The following is an 18938-nucleotide window of genomic DNA, read 5'->3' on the forward strand; positions in this document are numbered from 1 at the left end:
GCTCCTGTCCCAGGGACCCAGCATGGGACACGGCCGCTGGGGCTTCCTCAGGGCAAGGATCACCTCCCTCGGCCCAGGCTCACACCAACTGCCTTTGCCACAAGGGCAGAATTGGACGACAGGGAGTTGTAGCCCAAAATGTCAAACCTAGGAGTGGGGAGTCTGAGGAGAAGACACTGAGGAATAGGATGTGTGACTAGGCAGCCAGGACCAGCCCCAGGCTGGGGTCACCAGCCGGCTACTTGCAGCCAGCAGCACTGGAGGACAGCCAGCTTTCCAACCAGGAATCCCATCACACTCCATAGCAAATGTATGAAGTCAAAGAAATGGGAATTTTTGGCCAAAAAAAAAGCAAACGTCATCATTTTGATTTCCTTAGAACAAAGCTCTGTAATAGGTTCTTCATATATATGTGTAATTATATATATAACATATATATTATATTTTCACATTAAAGTTATATATATTTAATACAAAGAGTTTTGGCTTTTTGAACATTTACTCCAATTTGCCATTCACCTAAGGCAGAAGTTTAGAAAGCAGTGCAGGTGAAGCAGCAGGAAAAAGTGAAAAAAAGGACGGCTTTTGTAAAAGGACACAAATGATGAGGGAAGAACTGATGGCATTTTAGAATGCAAAAACAAGTTTTCAGACAGTTGGCACCTAAAAAAGGATATTGCTCAATGTTTCTGTTCAATTCTGTGAATCTGTTTGACTGAAAATATAACTGACTCGTTTTCAGATCCCACAAACGGGCCACAGTCCCTCTCGGAGGCACCGTCCTGCCTCAAGGTCAGGGACGTTTTTGCACATTCGTCCAAGTACAGGCACGTGCCTCAGTCCACAAAAGCAAATTTACTGCTGCTGTGGGACCTGCGACCTCGTGCAGCTAAATAACCAACCACCCAGTCCATGCAAAATACACCAGTAGTGTAAGAGCATCGGCAGCAAGTTTAATACTGCAGACAAAATGAACACAAATAGGCTGGAGAGAAACAAGTATGGAATCTTGTTCTTCTATTACTTTGGGTTTTTTTTTTTTTTTTGGCTTGGCTTGGCTTGCTCAGGGAAAGCAAACAAATCTCTGATTAGCTTCATTCAGGGTTTTGCACATCAGCAGGGTGTTCTTGTTGAAAGTAATGTTGGTTTAATAGCTCAAATTTAAATTTCTAGGGGAAAAAAAACCATTTTTCTGCTTGGCAGCACGGACATTGAGTCTGTATTTTAGCCTAAATTTGACCTAACAGTGCGCCTGCATTTGGATTCTGCATGCATCTTCTATTTTTTCTAAGCAGTGAAAGGACTGACACCTAACTAGTGCTGTGATGTAGCAGGTTATGGCTACAAAGCAAAAATCCCTTCATTTCCCGCTTAAAATTTAAGTTAATGCTCGAGCATTTCTGTGATATTTCAGTATTTTGCAAAAAGGACAGGCTTCAGCAGCTATTCGCAGGCTTGATGAATGTGTGAGAAACTGCTTTCCATGCCAYGGGGGTCAAACATCCTTCTTGCAACACTCACTAGATGCATGGGATAAAGATGTCTACTTGTGCAGGCAGGAACAAGGTGCATATCTCTTAGAATAAAGAGGCTGCAGTAGTCAAGAGGCTGCAGCACTCAAGAACTGTTGCGGAGAGGTGGAAGATGCGGCATGAGCCCAAGGAGAGCAGGTTGGATCACAGAAGGACCCAACTGCTACGGAGAAGGGCTCCTGTTACYATGCATCCTGATACCTCTCGAGCCAGGAAAGAACTCCTGATGTCTCTTACTTGATTTTTGCCTTGCTTTATTCCTGCATTGTGCTTAATACCCACCTGCTGAGCCATCTCTCCTGGCTTCTGCGCAGTGGGATCCTCAGGATGAAGCAAACTTACAAGGAAACATGCCTTGGCCAAAATGAGGACACAGGAGCTGGTCTCATCCTTCCACCATGTACAGGATAACAGAAATTTGTTGCATGGGTTAAAACAAGACAGGTATTGACAAGAAAAGTAGTCTTTTATTTCAATTATTATTTCTTGGCATTAGGCAGATATTAAATAACACTGGAATGCACAAGACTATGAACATATTGACAGCAAAAGGTAGGAGGTGTAGCAAAGTTGGGGACAGCAGTGCGAGTCACGTCACCTCATTTCACTCAAAAGCCATTTAATGCAGCAACCACCAGAAAGTAGGACTCCACTGAGAAATACAAAATTAGGATTACTTCTTTCAGGTCTTTAGTTAATACAGTAACGCTGAAACGATCAACAGTAAAAATGAACAAATATTTGCATTCAGTAATTAAACAGAGTGAAATATCCACAAACTGCTAGTCATGCATTTCTTTTTGAACAGCAATTTGCTAATGCATAAATATCACAAAAAACAATCTGCAAGATTTGAATAAATCACTGACGACTAGAAGAAACGAAGCTTGGATTCTATTTTATGCCTTAAATAGATGACCTAAATATTTAAAATTTTACTTCACCATATATATATAATTTATATATATATTAAAAGAAAGTAAAGACCATTAGATAAGTGCAAGCAATTTTCCTCAAAAAGAAAATTGGAACCATGCCCAGGAAAGCTGCTTTTTTTTTTCTTTTTTTTTTTTTTTTTTGAACTTTCTACTCCATTCAGTCCACTTTTTTTTTTTTTTTTTTTACATAGTCATTTCTGAAGCAAAATAAATTATCTACCATCTGCTATGTTGGATAAAAGTCCTACCTAGCATCTCCTCGGGACTACCAGACCGTCACCTTTCTCACAGACTAAGCAAAAAGTGGAATCTCACCAGCGACTGGAACGCTTTGTGCCTGCATGTAAACATACCTTCCACTTAACGTTACATGTGTAGAGTGAATCATAACATTACRGGGAAGCAGGAATGGAGCTGCCAGAGGAGAGCTGCACTGGTGTTAGTGAGAGGAGCGAGGGCCGTTTCACTCAGACACACACAACCTGGCAAAGGGGTCTTATCCGCTAACTGTTGAGGAATGATTGAGAAGGCATCCATTTGCGAGCAAAGCTTGAACGACAAGCCGGTTTTTCTCTTTGCAAACTGTCCAGTTTAATCAGAATTGACTCGCGCTGCTCGGGTCACATTGTAACAATCGCACGATGGAGGGATCGCTCTTGGCACCTTTAATAAACTCTTCCAGGGAGAGCTTACCTGGAAGGGAGGAAAAACAGGGAGAGAGAAAGAGAAGGGAAAAAAAATGTCATTTGTGTCATTTGTGGCTGCCACCATCTCTGGAGCTTAAAAAAAACCCTACTCACGGAAGRTTTAGCAATATAGGTATATTTCATTTATTGCAAATGCATTTAGGGAGGACTTATAGCATAAAGTGGYGCAGTCAAATCCTTCTCCAGCCCTTAAGCCCAGATGCCTTATTTTTTGGCACAACCTAGCATAATAAATGGTATTTTTTTATTTTAAGAGACATTACTAAATAAAAAAGGTCATGGCTCTAATATCACCTCTCTGATTTTGCCTTGAACCATGTTACACAGATTACAGCACACCATTAATACGAGGCAYGGCACCTGGAAACATGCATGCTCTGAAAATGCTGTCCATATTGCGTGACAGTTTAGACCTGAACACTCCAAATCTCTTCACTTGGCACTGTGGCAGGCAAGGTTGAGCAGGGACAGTTTCTCCTACCCTTGCAGGACCTGCTGCTTGGTTGCACGGTGTGTGCAATGAGACTACACGAGCTGAAGGGCGACTAAGACTTGGCCAGGCTTGGAGTAGTTGTCACCAGAGCTTGCGAGGGACCTGTGCACACCATCTACTCCTAGAAATGTAGGTCCTCACTGTGAAAATGGCCCCTGATGAAACGTAAGAGACATATGCTGCTGCCCAGGCCACTCGTTGCCCCTGTCGCTTTTGGCCAGCTGCCCTAGGATGCAGGGAGGCACAAATTAATTGCACTATTTTTAATGCAATTAAGGTTTCCACACTGAGTTGGTCTCAGCAACCCAGAGAATCAGGAGAAAGGGCCACAGTCAGCACCCAGCAACCAAGCTGAGTCATATGTGGACAAACGAGTAAATGTCCATCTYGTAGAAACACAAAAACAGATGGCACACATCTACCCTAATACCGGGTTTTTCAGCTAACACTTCCAAATAAAATGTTCCCTTAAGTTTTGGTTAGCCTGGAAGGACTCCCTGTAATGCTTAGGGAGTAGGTTGGTTTCCCCCTTTCCRTGAAGCCCAGCTCTCAGGGGAGCCTTTCCAAGCCACAGGGTATCACACAGCTCAGCGYGCGTCCCGCGGTACTCAGCAGTGGTGGTGCTTTATCGGGAACAGGATGACACTGTTCCTGTGACAAAGTGCAACAGATGGAGGGTGTACATGGCAGGATTTGCAGGATTTAATCACATTGTGTTAYGGTTGTTCACATACCTAGTCACGGGATGAAGTGCTGGTCTTGCTGAAGTCAAAGGTAAAACACCCAAGGACACCAGTAAGCCCAGGAACTCACCCAATGGCTGCAGTACCAGATGCCAAAATGCAGCCATAAAATTGTCCTAACTAAAAAATAGCATTTCTATACATAAGGTCATATTTTTACGAGCCTGCATATCTCAGCATAGATCAGACGGACTCAACTAAATMCCTACTCCCACGAACAATATCTCCTTTCTCAGTAGGAAAGAGCTCCAAATTTCTAGCCCAGTTGTTTCCTGCATTATCAAACACTGAGGCAGACGAGCAAAGTCCCCTCGGGCTGTCACGGGCCGGCAGGGGTACTCCAACCTTGGGCCACTGAGCAGGATAAACTGCAACAGGCACCTTCCTCCCATCACCTCCTCATCCTCATAACCACCCTATGCTTGTGTGTGTGTTTCTTTCTTTGCTCTTTGCCTCTCCATCCTTCCCTTTCCTGCTCCGCTAACAACCTACCAGTGCTTGGCTGTCCCTTCCTCTGCTATCCTCCCTTTTCTGTCCTTACTKCCTCAAAAAGCCCCTCAGCTGGCACCTCTTCAACCTCTTTTGCTATGGACTGGAACCYCTTACAAATCTCGCCCCCAAAATACTGTCAGCAGCTTCTGCTCGTGACCAGGCTGAAAAAACCTCTGTTTTGAAGGCCTCTGGGAAGGGGGTGTTGATGGGGTCATACCGTCGTTGTTTGTGTCCATCTGTCTGAAGATCTTGTCTGTTCGCTTCTCTGGAGTGGATTCATCTTCTGGCATTTTCATTACTGATGAAACCATTTTGTAGATTGCCTGAGTATTAAAAAAAAATAGAGATATAGCAGAAACAGAATCCAAGCCATAAAGCATCAGGACTCAGGAAAGGAATTTAAGCCTGCAGCAATAAAAAGGGCAGCTGACCCTGGCAGGCAGCTGCAGGACTTTATAAACCAAAACAAATACGAATTTCAGGCTCCAGATTTTTTCAGTTTTCTGGGCTCATCTGCACGTCAGAAAAACACTCCCACTGCTGGGTCAGTTTAACAGAAAGTTGGGGTTTAGACTGGTGTACAAGTGCACAGAGCCGGGACCCCTTGGGCAAGGGTCTTGCCCTGGTGCATCTCCCGTGGTCCCCAACACAGCAACTCCAGGAACTCGAGCCCTAGGAGCATCCCTGGGCACCCACGGGCCGCAGGGACCACCTTTCACTTCTGGTGTTCTRAGCTCCTGTTGAGTCACATTTGAGCTCTCAGAATCTGTGGTATGAAGTCTGAGATTAATCAGATCACTAAAATTTGAACGTAGGTATTTTTGAGACTGTCAAAACCATATGAAAAGAAAAAATCCCCAGGTAGAGCACTAAGATTTTGGCTCAGGTCCGTGTCTACAGAGACGTACTCATCCCTTGTACCATTTATTCATTTAACCCTGTGGGTCAAGTCAACTTTGTGAACTGCCCTGCCGGGATGGTGCCCTAGGACCCTCTAGGGAACCCATTGCTTTGGTTTGGGAACCCAACCGTCCCATGTCTCCKGCTCCAGAGGTCCGGGGGAAGGCGGGTCTGGCAGCAAGGCGCTCACCTGCACTATCTCCAGCATTTCACCACGGCTGATGTAGCCGTTGCCGTCCAGGTCATACATGCTGAAGGCCCACTTGAGCTTCTGCTCCAGCTTGCCCCGTGAGGTGACACTCAGGGCGATGATGAATTCCCTGAAGTCGATGGTGCCGTCGCCGTTGGTGTCGAAGGTGCGGAAGACGTGCTCCGCAAACTTGGAGGCGTCGCCGTAGGGGAAGAAGTTGGCGTAGATCTTTTTGAACTCTTCCACAGTCAAGTGCCCCGTGGGGCAATCTTTGAGGAAGCCCTTGTACCACTCCTGCAGCTCGTGGTCCGTGAACTCGGTGTTCTCGCGCAGGTCCTGCAGCACCTCGGGGCGCAGCTTGCTGTTCTGCTTGCCCATCCTCCCGGCGCCTCAGCACTCGCTGTGGGGGAGCAAGAGAGCGGGGATGTGAGACCAGCGGTGGCGACGCTCCCCACAGCATGGCGGGTTTGGGGCCCRACACTCCCCACAGCGCCGCGGCCTTGGGGCCGAGCGGCGGGAGGCCTGGGCGGCAGAGAAGGGTCTGGGCTGCTGCTCGGCAGCAGGTTGAACACGGGCCAGCAGAGGCCCCGGGGGTCTGGAGGCCTCCTGGCCTCTATGGGGAYCAGCGCGGCCGGCAGCAGCAGGGAGGCCACCGGCGCGCTGCGCTTGGCGCTGGGCAGGCCGCCCCTCCAACACTGTGCCTGGTTGGGGCCCTCACTGCATGGAGGACACGGAGGGGCTGGAGCATGTCCAGAGGAGGGCAGCGAAGCTGGTGCAGGGGCTGGAGCAGAGACCTTGCGAGGAGCGGCTGGAGGAGCCGGGGTTGTTTAGTGTGGAGGAGGCTCCGGGGAGACCTTATCGCTCCCCACAACTACCTGGAAGGAGGTTGCAGGGAGGCCGGGGTCGATCTGTTCTCCAGAATAACTACAGATGGGACAAGAGGAAACAGCCTCGAGTTGCACCAGGGGAGGTTCAGGCTAGACATTAGGAAAAAGTCTACACAGAGAGAGTGGCAAAGCACTGGAACAGGTTGCCCAGGGAAGTGCTGGAGTGCCCGTCCCTGGCAGCGCTCAAGACACGTGTAGGTGAGGCCCTTAGGGATGTGGTTGAACAGGTATGGAACCGAAGAGCTTACGGTCAGACTCGAGGATCTTGAAGGTCTTTTCCAACCACAGTGATTCTATGACCAAGCAGGAGCTGATGATGGAAAGAAAACCCCTATGCAAAGTGACAGTGACACTGGGAGCTCAAGGCCAACCTTCACCGACAGCAGTCAGATGCTCTTGGAAACCTTATTTCCACCCTCCTCACATTGCCTCCTTGCATGCCTGGCCAAATCACACCAGCATCCAAAGGGCTGCTCTGTCCAGGCGCACATGTGAAGTCTCTGCTCCCCTAAATAAGCAGAAAAACAAGCTTTTACAAAGCAAATGTTTGGCAAGGCAGACAGGGAGGCAAATGTGCAGCCCTCACATGGGCATTTATCAGGAAAACCAGAAAGGTCCAACTGCCCAGGCTTACCAGGCCGTGTGTTTTTATATAAACCTATTCAGGAGCAGTTCAATATTCCCTGCCATGGCAAAAGGCAGTGCAGCCTGATGCCCTTTCAGGATTGCAGGTGACGGGCACAGTAAACACCCAGGGCCCTGGAAGGGGCACATGCAGGATGAGAAATGAGAGACGGGCAAGGCACACTTGAAAGCTCCCACCCAGCCCTGCCTTGATAGTGTCTTCACCTGCAGCTGCATTTCCTCTTGCAGACAGAAGAGGTCCGACATAACACGAAATTGCAGTCGGCAGGAGCCTCCCTCGCTAGAGGCACCCACAGCGAGGCTGGCACCTGGTCAGGCCCAAGTCGCCACGGCTGGAAGGTCCTTCATCAGTGACAGTGCTTTGCACGGTGTTTTACGGCCTGTTTACAGCAGCTCAAAGAAGCAGAAGGGCATGGCAGGCACAGACCCAAGCAAACAGCTCCGCAGCCCCAATCCCTTCACACTGGGAAGCGGGAAGAGCTGAGTGACAGAACATGCAGACACGAATGCAGGGGAAAGATAATGCAACTAAACACCACCCAGACAGCAACCATCCCCCTCAGGCATCGAAAGCTGAAAGATGTTATAGGTCAGCAAAAAATAAGTTGCTGGACAGCAGAGAGATTAGCAATAGCTGAATTTAACCTCATTTTATTTTTATTCCAGTTATTCCCTGCATGGCCTCAGCCATTTGAAAAATCCCCATCCTGTTCTGTGGCTTAATGCTCAGAAAAGAACAAAAAACAACAGCAAAAAACCCTAAACCAGGCAGCCACTCCTTAATGCAGAGCATAAGGCTTAACGGAAACCCACGTTATCATTAGCACTTCTGCTTTCTACAAAAGCTGCAAATACTCCAACTCAAAGCTTTATTTCTGTGCACTTCCCTGCACAGGTTTTCTAAGCTGCTGGAAAAACCCTTGCTCCCAAGGTGCAGCGAAACTGGAGCTGCCCGTGCAGGCGGTGTCAGTGCCGAGGGGAGCAYGGGGCAGCCCTCCAAGTCACCAGCAGCTCCCACCTGCGCCTGCCTCCTTTCCACCTTCGAATCATTCCTGCTCCAGATACTTGTCCTCGTTGTGCTCACAGCAGAAAATATTCTCCTCTGTTGCAGTCAATTTGCAGGAAAACAGTGCCTCGAGCAAATAACTGATCAGCTGTGGCTCTGCTTTAAAAGCCAAACTCCTAACGTTATGTTTCTGTCCTTGAGGGAAGAGGTTCCTTTGGTTGGTGTCCTTTGGTGAACCTCCTTGCTTTAAGCTGCTTGGTGCCCGGCTACGGAGCAATCCGCCCGGCTGGCAGCTCCTTCCTAGGCTCCACTGGGATCCCGGCGTGGGGACGGCGGGAACGGGATGACCAGCAGCCACGAAACSTCCTTAGAGCAGCAGCAACAGGACTTTCAGCAGACATAAGCGCAGCTTTAAGTGCGGGGCATGCAGGTTTGGGGAGTGCACAAAAGACTTTAAAACTGGTAGTGAAAAAGAAATCTGAAGAGAAAACTTTACCCCTTCTCCCTTCTCCTGCAGTGTCTCTATTTATGCTACTTAAGATGCTAGACAACACGCCCCTATGGATGCTAGACAACAGCAAGAGGCAAACCATGTTAACTTCAATTACTTGAGTCCACTCCTAACAGCAAGAAGATACATCCTGCTATTAGGATGGATACTCATTTAGTATCAGCCTCAAAAGCTTTACCTTTGAGTAGTCTCTGCATGCCACAAATTACAGGTCATTTCAACCCTTCCTCCTCTTTTAGATCACAATATACCAGAAATGCGATGTGCAAAGCTCTAAACACAATCCTTTTCAGCCTAGGAGCTTTTCAAAAGGCTTCACAATGTGTTCAACCTAAACATAACCCTGCAGTAGCTGCATCCAATTTGCTGAGAGTAATTAAATAACCACCATTAACATTAATTTATTAAAGCGCATCTGAAAAAAACAGCTCTCGGAGGTAAATTGCATTTCAGGTGGCTCCTACGAAGTGAAACCCCTAAATGCCTCGTTAATCACGAGAGAACCCCCCACTGCTGCCATCCAAGCGGCATCTCACKCGGCTGCTCCACGACGCTCTCACCRGAGCYGCTGCCGGGGGCTCCGGATGGGCCCCGCGCGGCGCCCCTGACACCCAGGCCAGCAGGGCTGCATTCCCTGCAGCAGCACAGGAATAAGGACCAGTGATTAGAGGGGAAGGAGCTCAGAAATGTCCTAGCAGACCAAGAGACTCTGTTGCTGCTCAAATAGGGGAAAACACAGCTGCGTTTTTGCTCCCGTTCCATGCCAAGCTCCTATTTGAAATCCTGCTTTGCTGTCGCTTGCCTCTGCAGCCTGCAGCAGCAGCCACAGCTAAGCGAGGAGATGCCAGACAATTTCCATCTGAAGTCGTGTCCTCTGCTCTTCTGGGATCACCCAAAATAAGTAATAATTCAAGAGCAGAATCTTAGCAATGAACAAAAAGCMTTTTTATTGGCAAATGCGAGTTGTTACTCCTGTAGCACAACAGCGAATAGTCACAGCTAACTCCAAAAGAGTTAGCAATCCTGTAATTTTAACAGCATGCTCTGCTTTTTAGCATCTGTACACTAACGTATGTCAAGTACTTACGACAAAGTTAATCTTGCCTTTTAAATCAACTCTCAGCTGACCACTAGCTATGGCAAGAGGTAGCCTTCTTGCACATACCCCAGAAAGTCAGGAGAGCAAATCTGCTTTAATTCAGACCTTCTCAAGGCAAAAGCTCTTTGGACTGAACTCCTGATGGGATTCTATTAGTGAAGCGGTTAAGGCTGAAAAAGTAGAAATGTCTCCTTAGAGATGCACTTCAGTGTGCAAAGCTCCTTGGATACTGATTCAGTGTTAATAAAAAGAGGAAAATTTATGAAATGTCTATCTGCGGGACTGTGGTGCTCTTCAGCAGAGAACGGCAGCACATAGAGGAATACAATAAATAATTTTTATATGATCTGAGCGGCTTGCTTTGCAGGGGGGAATCGGGCACCGTTCGACTCGCGGAGCTCGGTTACAAACATGCAGAGCGTGTCCAAGAGCCGTGACGGTCCCGACGCTGCCGCACAGCTGCGGTCCCGCAGCTCGGCCGCTGCAGCAGCCCGCAGCACGCGGAGCACGTAAGCCAGACATCAAACACCACCCTGAGCTGGTCTGAAACACCAGAGCCGTTCCCATGTTGATGGAAAACAGCTGGAGCATCAGCTCCACCTCTGCTCCCATCCTCTTCAGGCTGTGGAAAAACAGAGGAGGGGACGCAGCTCAGTGYGGCCATGTGAACACCATGATGAGAAAGACTTTGCTTGGAAGTAGCCCCAAGGCTCCTTTTCTATGGCCAGGCAAAGATGAGAGCTGTGGGGGCTCCTGCAGAAACCTCTTTAAGGCAGCTGAGGCTCCCGCAGAAGAAGCCACAAGAGGGAGACAGGTTCTCACGCTGGTGCATCCCCCTGGGTGCTCCATGGGGCCAGCCACGAACACCTAATAGTATCACAGGCCAAACTTGGTCCTCACCAAGAGCTACCGCTCATGGCATACGACTTCATGATCTAAATCTCATTTTTGTTGCAAAAGGAGTGGAGGGAAGCGGCTCCCTGGCTCCACGTGGGCACCCTCTCTTTGGAGCTCACTGGGGCGGCCTCGCTGTGTCCTGGGAGCGAGAGAGGAGCAATGACCAGACCGTGTCAGCAAATCCCGCCTGCCGAGACCGCAACCGCGCTGCACATCGGGATTGCAACGGGATCTTCTAGCCCCCTTCTGCACGAGGTCAGTCAACGAGCCTAACCTAAACTGTGAGGGGAAAAGCCCGATCACGCAGGCCTGGGACAGACAACGAACTCCCAAGGAAAAAGCAGATTTTGTTATACATTTTAATGCCAGTATCCTAAGCAACGAGAGCTGCAACAGACAGCTACAGGATACACAGACACGTTGCTATAGATATGAGGTCCTTCCTGGCGAATTCACGTGAACCTCCTTCCTGCCCCGCGGCGCAGGCGGCACCAGGGCCCTGACGTAACCGCTCCTCGCTCACGAGCCACCCGGTCGGGCCAAAAGTAACACCCGGGGCAAAGCCRAACGCGACAAGAAGTGTTTCCACGGCTTCAGAAGTCAGCAATGGAAACAGTTAGACAGAAGACACACCAGCATCCAAAATAACACCAAAACTCCCCCGCAGGCTTCAGGCCTACAAACCCGAGCGAGCGGCGTCAGCAAGAGGCAGAGGTGCCTCCGCTGCAGCCCCTTTTGAAACAGAAACAGTGTGGATGAGGCGGCCGGCAAAGAGCAAGCAATGCTAGCCCAAAATGGGAATTCCAACTCCCTCGCCCTCAGTGCTTTTATTAAAAGTGTTGCCTCTTTGCAACCTACTTGCAAGTTGGATTTTCTTCCACAGCTGGTGATACAGAAGAGGGCGATGGGGCACGGCCACCACCCGCGCACACTCAGCAGGTTCAGCAGCAAGCCGGGCATGGAGCAGCCCACAGAAAGGCACCACAAAGTGGCCACATCCCCAGAGCCGTGTTAACCTGAAGGCTCAACCTCAAGCATGTCCGCTGGAGCTCCGAAGCGGTCTTGGAAAGGGGAGCACAAGGGCAAAGTGAGTTTGGGTGAATCCCCACGGGGCGCCGCGACTGAGAGGCGCCAGCGCTGCGCATGGCCATGGGAGCAGGGGGCTTTTAGGAAGGCTCTGCCATTTCACGGCGTCAGCTGCAACCTCCAGGACCGGAGAAATTCAATTACAAGGCTGCGGATTCCTCACGCACATTTAAGTGGCTATACTCAGGATTATATTCCTGATTCACACGGAAAACCCATTACTGCACGCCGTGAAGCACTGGTGCATTAACCCGAGAAGCCTTTCACCCTCCTTGCGCGTTACAGCCGCGGCGCGTCCCCGGCTGCGGCGGTGCCTACAGCCGCCCGTGGGCACAGGGAGCTCCTTGTACACCCTGTATTGACACCCCGTGATACAGAGCGCCACCGTGTCCCAGAACTGTACCCCAAACCACAGCCTATTCCGTGAATTCCTGCTCACAAAGAAAGCCAGGCCGTGGCGGGGCAGAAAACTGGAAGTTCCTCAGGGAGCTCCCTGAAATGCTCTGTGGCTCGGAGAGCACAGGCCTAGCAGTGTGTGAAGGCATCACACACCCATCACACACCCATCACACACACACACACACACACACACATCACACACATCACACACACACACACACACATCACATACACACCCATCACACACCCCCATCACACCCCCATCACACACACACACACATCACACACCCATCACACACACATCATGTCAGTTTGAGGGGCAACAGCCTCAAAGCAATAAAAACAAAAAGGTAAAAAAACAAAAAAATCAGAAAAAGCACAGAAATATTTTGAGCAAATTAGGGAAAGGGGTGAATTTGGGTGGGGCAGACCAGACAGTGATGCGGCTTGTTATCTGAGAAAGGAAAAGCGAACCGAGAGTGGATTCTCCTCGCTTCCTCCCTGGGCTTCTTTCTCTTTTTAACGAAGCTGAGGGAGAAGCAGTCCACCTTGTTCTGCCTTTGGATGCTGTGTGTAGTTGGCAAGGCTTTAGAAAGAAAAAAAATAGAGTTTGTTTACACAGTGTTACASAGCAAGGAAAACATGTCAGCACAATGCCTTAACACACACGGTCTTTATTTTTTATTCTGAGGAGGCCGGGCTGCATGAGGAAAAATCCACGTCACGTTCATTTAAGATACTAGGGTGATATATAATGTAAAATAAACCTTGGTGATTTCAGGCTGCCTATGGGATAGGGAAAGGTGCCCAATACGGACCAGGAAGCAGATTCCAACCTCGGAGTCTGCAAAGGTCAAAGCAAAGTGAAAAATCAGCAGAGGGCAGGGCCGAGAGAAGGATAAAATCAAAATCACAGAAATAGCAGGGATGAGTAGTCACATCCTTTGGTTTCAAAAGTTTCCTATGACAAATTTAGTTGATTAATGTCATCTTTYGCTTGCTGGGAATTCCCTGACAGCCTCTATAAGGCTTTTGCATTACAGAATCTAAATGCGTTTTGCATCTATAATACATTTGTGTATTGCAAATACAGTAATATATTAGTGTATTAGTGAGGTAATATATGCAAATATATTTTGAATATAGAGCAAATATCCTTTCTGGTGACAGGAGATATTCACAGAATCCCAGTACAGCTGTGGCTGGAAGTGACCCCTGGAGATTCTGAGGTGTCAAGAGGATCTGGGGGGCGACTAATGGAGCTGTTCTTTTAATTGTGGAAGAAGGGAAGGGGGCTGCTTCCAGGGACTGGAAAGAAGCCTTCTTAAAAATTAAAGACATTGTTTAATAGAGGAATACTCAGTAAATAAGGTGATGAAAACTCTGGTTTTGGAGATATGTTCACTAACTACCTTTAAGGTAAACAAACAAACAAACCAAAACAAACAAAAAAAAACAAAAAAAAACGACATTTATTTAGATACCAATTAAAAATAATGAAACACCAATAACAAAAATCAAAGAGAAAGATCATTTGTCACGATCCTTTTCACCCACCATTCAGAGATAGAAAGGACATCTTGGTTTGGCCAGTGGCAATGGGACAGATCATCTCTGGCCATGCACAAGGCAGGGTCATGGATATAATCCCCCCTCTCACCTTTCACTTAAGGTCCCGTTATTAAAAACAGAAGTTCTCCAGAAGATAGAGCAGATTCTGGATTACTTTGTGCCTGCTTCCTGCAAAAGCTGTACAAAAATGGGCCATAYCCCTTTGCTGCCCTGTCAGGAACTGCTCTTGAGGGACTCTCTGAGCAGCCAAGTCCCCGGCAGCAGAAGCTGATGCAACATCAAGACCTGCTCCCATGGGCAGATGCATCTGCATCCCAGCTTGTGTGCTAAGGACTTACAGCAACTTCCAGGAATCCTGAACACTCAAGAGCAGGACTCGTTCCCGAGGGTCCTCACCATAAATTATGCACAAGAGCAGCAGGACAGTGTCTATCCAGGAGAAAGGGGGAGCTCCAAACCTGAGCAGACAGCTAAAGACTCCCTCAGCCGGGCACACACAGGCATTTCCAGCGGGACAAAAAGCACCCGTATGAAAACGCTTTCTCTTCTCCGGCATTTGTGTGCGGCTTTCAACATTTGAATGCAAATCATCTCAGAAGCAAATCATGCAATCAGCAGTTGAGATATCACTTTTTCCCATTAACCTTCTCCACTGGGCTCCATCCTCAGCAATATTCCCATCAAAGCCCTGAACGTGCTTTCCAGAGCACTGCAGGTGACGGTTTCCTGCAGCTGATTCTTTGTCTCAAGCCGAGCGAGGCAGCGGCTGAAAATCAATCAAATTGAATTCTACTTTTATATCTAAGTGATATCAGTAGCTGCCAAATGGTTGCATTTTCCTTCCTAAATGGGTWGGGTAACAGGAAGAAAATGGAATGCATTTGAAGCAGGAAGGATCCCAAGAGGCATGAAATTGGAAGGAATAATCTCCACCTGAGACCATGCGTTCAGCACATCCTGCCCAGAATGGCACTCGGTGTCACATCAGGGAAGATCTCTACTGGAAACCAGGAAATGGTAGTGGTGGCCAGTGGAGGTCAGTAGTCCTCTCAGTGGTGGCCAGTGACAGGACAAGGGGTAATGGGTGTAAGTTGCAATACAGGCAGTTCCATCTCCATGTGAGGAAGAACTTTTGGGCTGTGAGGGTGCCAGAGCCCTGGAACAGGCTGCCCAGGGAGGCTGTGGAGTCTCCTTCTCTGGAGGTCTTCCAAACCYGCCTGGATGCCACCCTGTGCCCCATGCTCTGGGTATCCCTGCAGGAGCAGGGGAGTTGGACTAGATGATCTCTAGGGGTCCCTTCCAACCTCAACCATTCTGTGATTGTGTGTGTGATTCTGTGAAACGAGTGTCTCCTCTGAGCATCTTCRCTGAGGGGACACAAGCTCCCTCGTGCTCCTTCCCCCGTGGAAACGGCATTTCTGGTGTCAAGGTCTCTCTTTCAGAACGAACAATCCCCATGGACTTGATTTCAGCAAAGAGAAAAAAAAATGTTTGTAATACTTTGACATATCAGACCACAAGATAAGCTTTTCTTCTCCTAGCTGTGCCTGTGGAAGGGCTACTGCCCTCAGTGGTTCTTCACTTTGGTCATTAATTCCTCTGGTCTGTGGAGAAACCACAATGCTTGACATGCACTGAGTTTCTGTTCCAAAAGATGACAGCAAATTCTCCTAAGCCTAACATTTTTATCTATTTCTACATCTTTCAACAACCAAGATCCATGCTAGCCATTCACGTGTGATTTTTTAACACCCCTTTCCCCAAGGCTGACATATCTATTTGTCTGCACCCTGAAATTTTCTGCAGCTTTTCTGTATGGGGAGGGTATCCCATGTGAGAAGACATGTCAACAAGAGCTTTCCAACTGCACAACATTTGCATAGCACCAACACCACAATTTACCATGTGTTTTCTCATCTCTAGAGGACCAGGAAATAAGGGCTTAAGGGACGTGGTCCTGGTGGTTAAGAGAGAGGGTAAATTCAAGCAGGACACGGTTAAGAGTTTGTGAGATGATGCGTTTTTCCATGGTGTGACAATGTCTTCTTACGGCACACAACAGCAAGACTGCTGCCCTTAGCCTTGAAGCCCGTTAACAGGATTTTGTTTGCAGAACACATGGTAAAATGGGAAGRCCATAGGACTTGAAACCTTTGGTGTTGAGAGAGCCAGCTCTGACACTGATGTAAATATTTGGGATTACACTGGCATCACGGAAAAGGCTTGGAGCTCCGGTTCCTGCAACAGGAAGGAAACGGAGCTTCAKGCGCTCAGTTCAAAGCGGTCAGGCCTACAGAGGGAGCAGGTAGATGCTCCAGCAGACACTTGTCCCTGGTTGAAACCTCCTGTTCAATCTTTCCTCTCCCACCTCTGACTTACGAAGTCAGACTCCTGCTGCTGGTCCTTCCTGTGGCATATGCAGAACAATAGAAATCCTCCCACATTTTCCTTGCATGCTCTCAAGACAACGCGCAGTACTTTAAAAACATTTCAGATTCTCCAATCCTGGTGTTAAGCACCTTTTCTTTGAGCTTCTCGATTCAATACAACCCAGAGAAAGCAGACCATGATTTGTGAAGTTTATTTTGATACTTCCCCGTCCCCCTCAAAGCTTCACAAACAAATCAAAAGAGTAAGCAAATGCAGTCAAGATTTCAAAGGAAGGTCAACCTCCGTATTTGATCTTTGCAACACCGACTTTTCCAGCCACCCAAGGCGGTGAGGGGGAGGCAGTGGGAACATTTATTCTGATATCACATTCCCAGACACTGCTCGTGGGCTGGCGCTTTGGTTCAGAAATGTCACTTGAGAAAAGGAAAGGGAGACACATCTAAGGATGACCCTTTCGAACAATAGCACAAATGCCCCTGGCGAGCTGGAGTTTGGAGCAACTCCAAGCAGGGTGGGGATTGCAAGGAAGCAGACAAAAGAGTCAATGGGATTTGGATAGGGATCTACAGGGAGGAAACACTTCCTACTTCCCAGAGCCCACAGAAAGGACGAGAGCTTTAAATAAACCTTCCCCAGAAGGCTACTAAGGACCAGCAGTGTTGCTGCTGGAAGCAGCACTGACCTGCCTGCCCCTGGTCCCGGTGCGAGCAGCCCCGTGCTGACAATGAAGCCTCTCTGCCCCGTGGAAAAGACCAGGACCATTCACTCAACTCCCACTCCAAAGGTGCAGTCCCAGCCTTGACCCCAGCAGAAAGCAACCCAATAAACAGAACACAATCCTGTCTTCACATTGCACTACTGCCTGTTCATCACGTCCAACACTCCTCTCACCCCATTTGCCTTTGAGCCCCTTCTCCTAAGATCTCCATGGCTGCAACAGCCTGATTACTTTGATCTGTCAAGATGCTAGCCATAGCTCCCCAAAACTCCCTTTCTTCAGTCTATCACTCTGTTCTTTTACATTTATATTGTGCCTTTTCCCTCTTGGGGGTCCCATGATGAGAGMAGCCCCCTCACAAAGACAATCCCTGTACTGGGCAGCACGGGCTATAACACTGATAAGCAAACAACTAGGGTTGACCCCCAAACCACCCTAAGAAATACTAGTAGAGCATCTACTCTGTCTGGACATAACAGAATCCAACCCTAAATACAACTGATACGGGCACCCCAGACCTTCTATCTGTGCAGGGCTGCATCAGATTGAGCCATTTTCAATGCACAGCCCACGCAGCTGCTGCACTTTTCACCTGCCCTATTCACTGTCCTTAGAGCAGGCACATGGGAAGGAAGCCTGTTCAGTCATTTTTCCAACATATATAGTTAGTGTGCTGGAGCACACATTGCCTATTAACCCAATAGAGGAAGGCTCAGGCTGTGCCTAAGTTATTTAAATCCACATCTCAGATGTTTTCAGCAGGCTGGAAGATTTAATAATGGAAAATAAGGGAGAGCAGTAAAGGAAACCACAGGTTTGGAAAACATCAGGCTAGACTGATTAAGAAGCAATGTGGAAAAAATATATTCTAAATTATATTCCAAAAGCAAAAACAAAGACATAAGCAGGTCAGAAAGAACTGAGTTGTGAGCACATTTATGCTGTGCTCACTGGCAAGAAAGGGCATTGCTTTGAAATGCTATTGAAAAAACAAACCCGGCTTCCTGGAGGAAAAAATTAGTTCATGAATGGCTTTGCACAACGCAATTATCCCCCAGGCTGGAGCAGCCGCCCGCTGTTTTGACCTGCAGAGATAGCCATCGAACCTGTACCCCTTCCAAAACTGGAAGAGATGAAGTTTCCAACTCCTTCCCACTTTTACAGGGGAGTAAAAGAGTCAAAATGATTTGTCAGAACAGCCCTCAGCCAGGTTCTGGGTTCACCGGCCAACAAAACGCTCTTAATAAACACGCTATTGTTACAGGACTCCCCTGTTATCTCTGCTAATGCATATCGTGGTAATGCTGGGAGCACTCAGCCGAGAAGGCAGCTTCCTTGGGCTGAAATTGCATGGGCGGGATGAAGAAACAGCCCTGGGCACTGCTGAATTTGCAGCCACGGGCTCAAGATGCAGAAGGAACCTGCCCGAGGGTCAGCGTTGAGCCTGGGGCCACCACGAAGAAGGAGCCGCCAGCACGAGCATCGCACCCGCAGAGCAGAGGGCCACCAACACGTAACGCCCATGTGCACTGGCACAGAGCAGCGAAGCGCTGCAGACCCACAAAATTCARCTGGGAGAATTATTATGGATTATTGTTCTCTTTTCCCTGCTCAGTTTTGAGCTGCCTCAGTGTCCCACAAGCTCCCTAGCCTCCCTTGACTTCAGTGCAGAGCTATGTCCGGGTGAACGCACCTCGAGATGCTCACGCGTCCGTGCAGCCAGCGCTCGGCA

General features: G+C 48.4%; 1 protein-coding gene across 1 annotated transcript in view; it reads right to left on the bottom strand.

The window, feature by feature from the left end:
* Nucleotides 1-2170: 2170 nt before the first annotated feature.
* The window catches only part of HPCAL1 (hippocalcin like 1), a 60223-nt gene continuing 43455 nt past the window's right edge, over nucleotides 2171-18938 (bottom strand). The window contains exons 3-5 of the mRNA XM_026037080.1: nucleotides 5996-6395; nucleotides 5123-5228; nucleotides 2171-3163 (exon numbers count right to left, since the gene is read on the bottom strand). Coding sequence (XP_025892865.1) covers nucleotides 3066-3163; nucleotides 5123-5228; nucleotides 5996-6373 — 582 coding nt within the window. The 5' untranslated portion in view covers nucleotides 6374-6395 and the 3' untranslated portion in view covers nucleotides 2171-3065. The remainder of the gene's footprint in view (nucleotides 3164-5122; nucleotides 5229-5995; nucleotides 6396-18938) is intronic.

Source organism: Nothoprocta perdicaria, unplaced genomic scaffold, assembly GCF_003342845.1.
Source record: "Nothoprocta perdicaria isolate Ctin4 unplaced genomic scaffold, notPer1 scaffold_19, whole genome shotgun sequence".
NCBI lineage: Eukaryota > Metazoa > Chordata > Aves > Tinamiformes > Tinamidae > Nothoprocta > Nothoprocta perdicaria.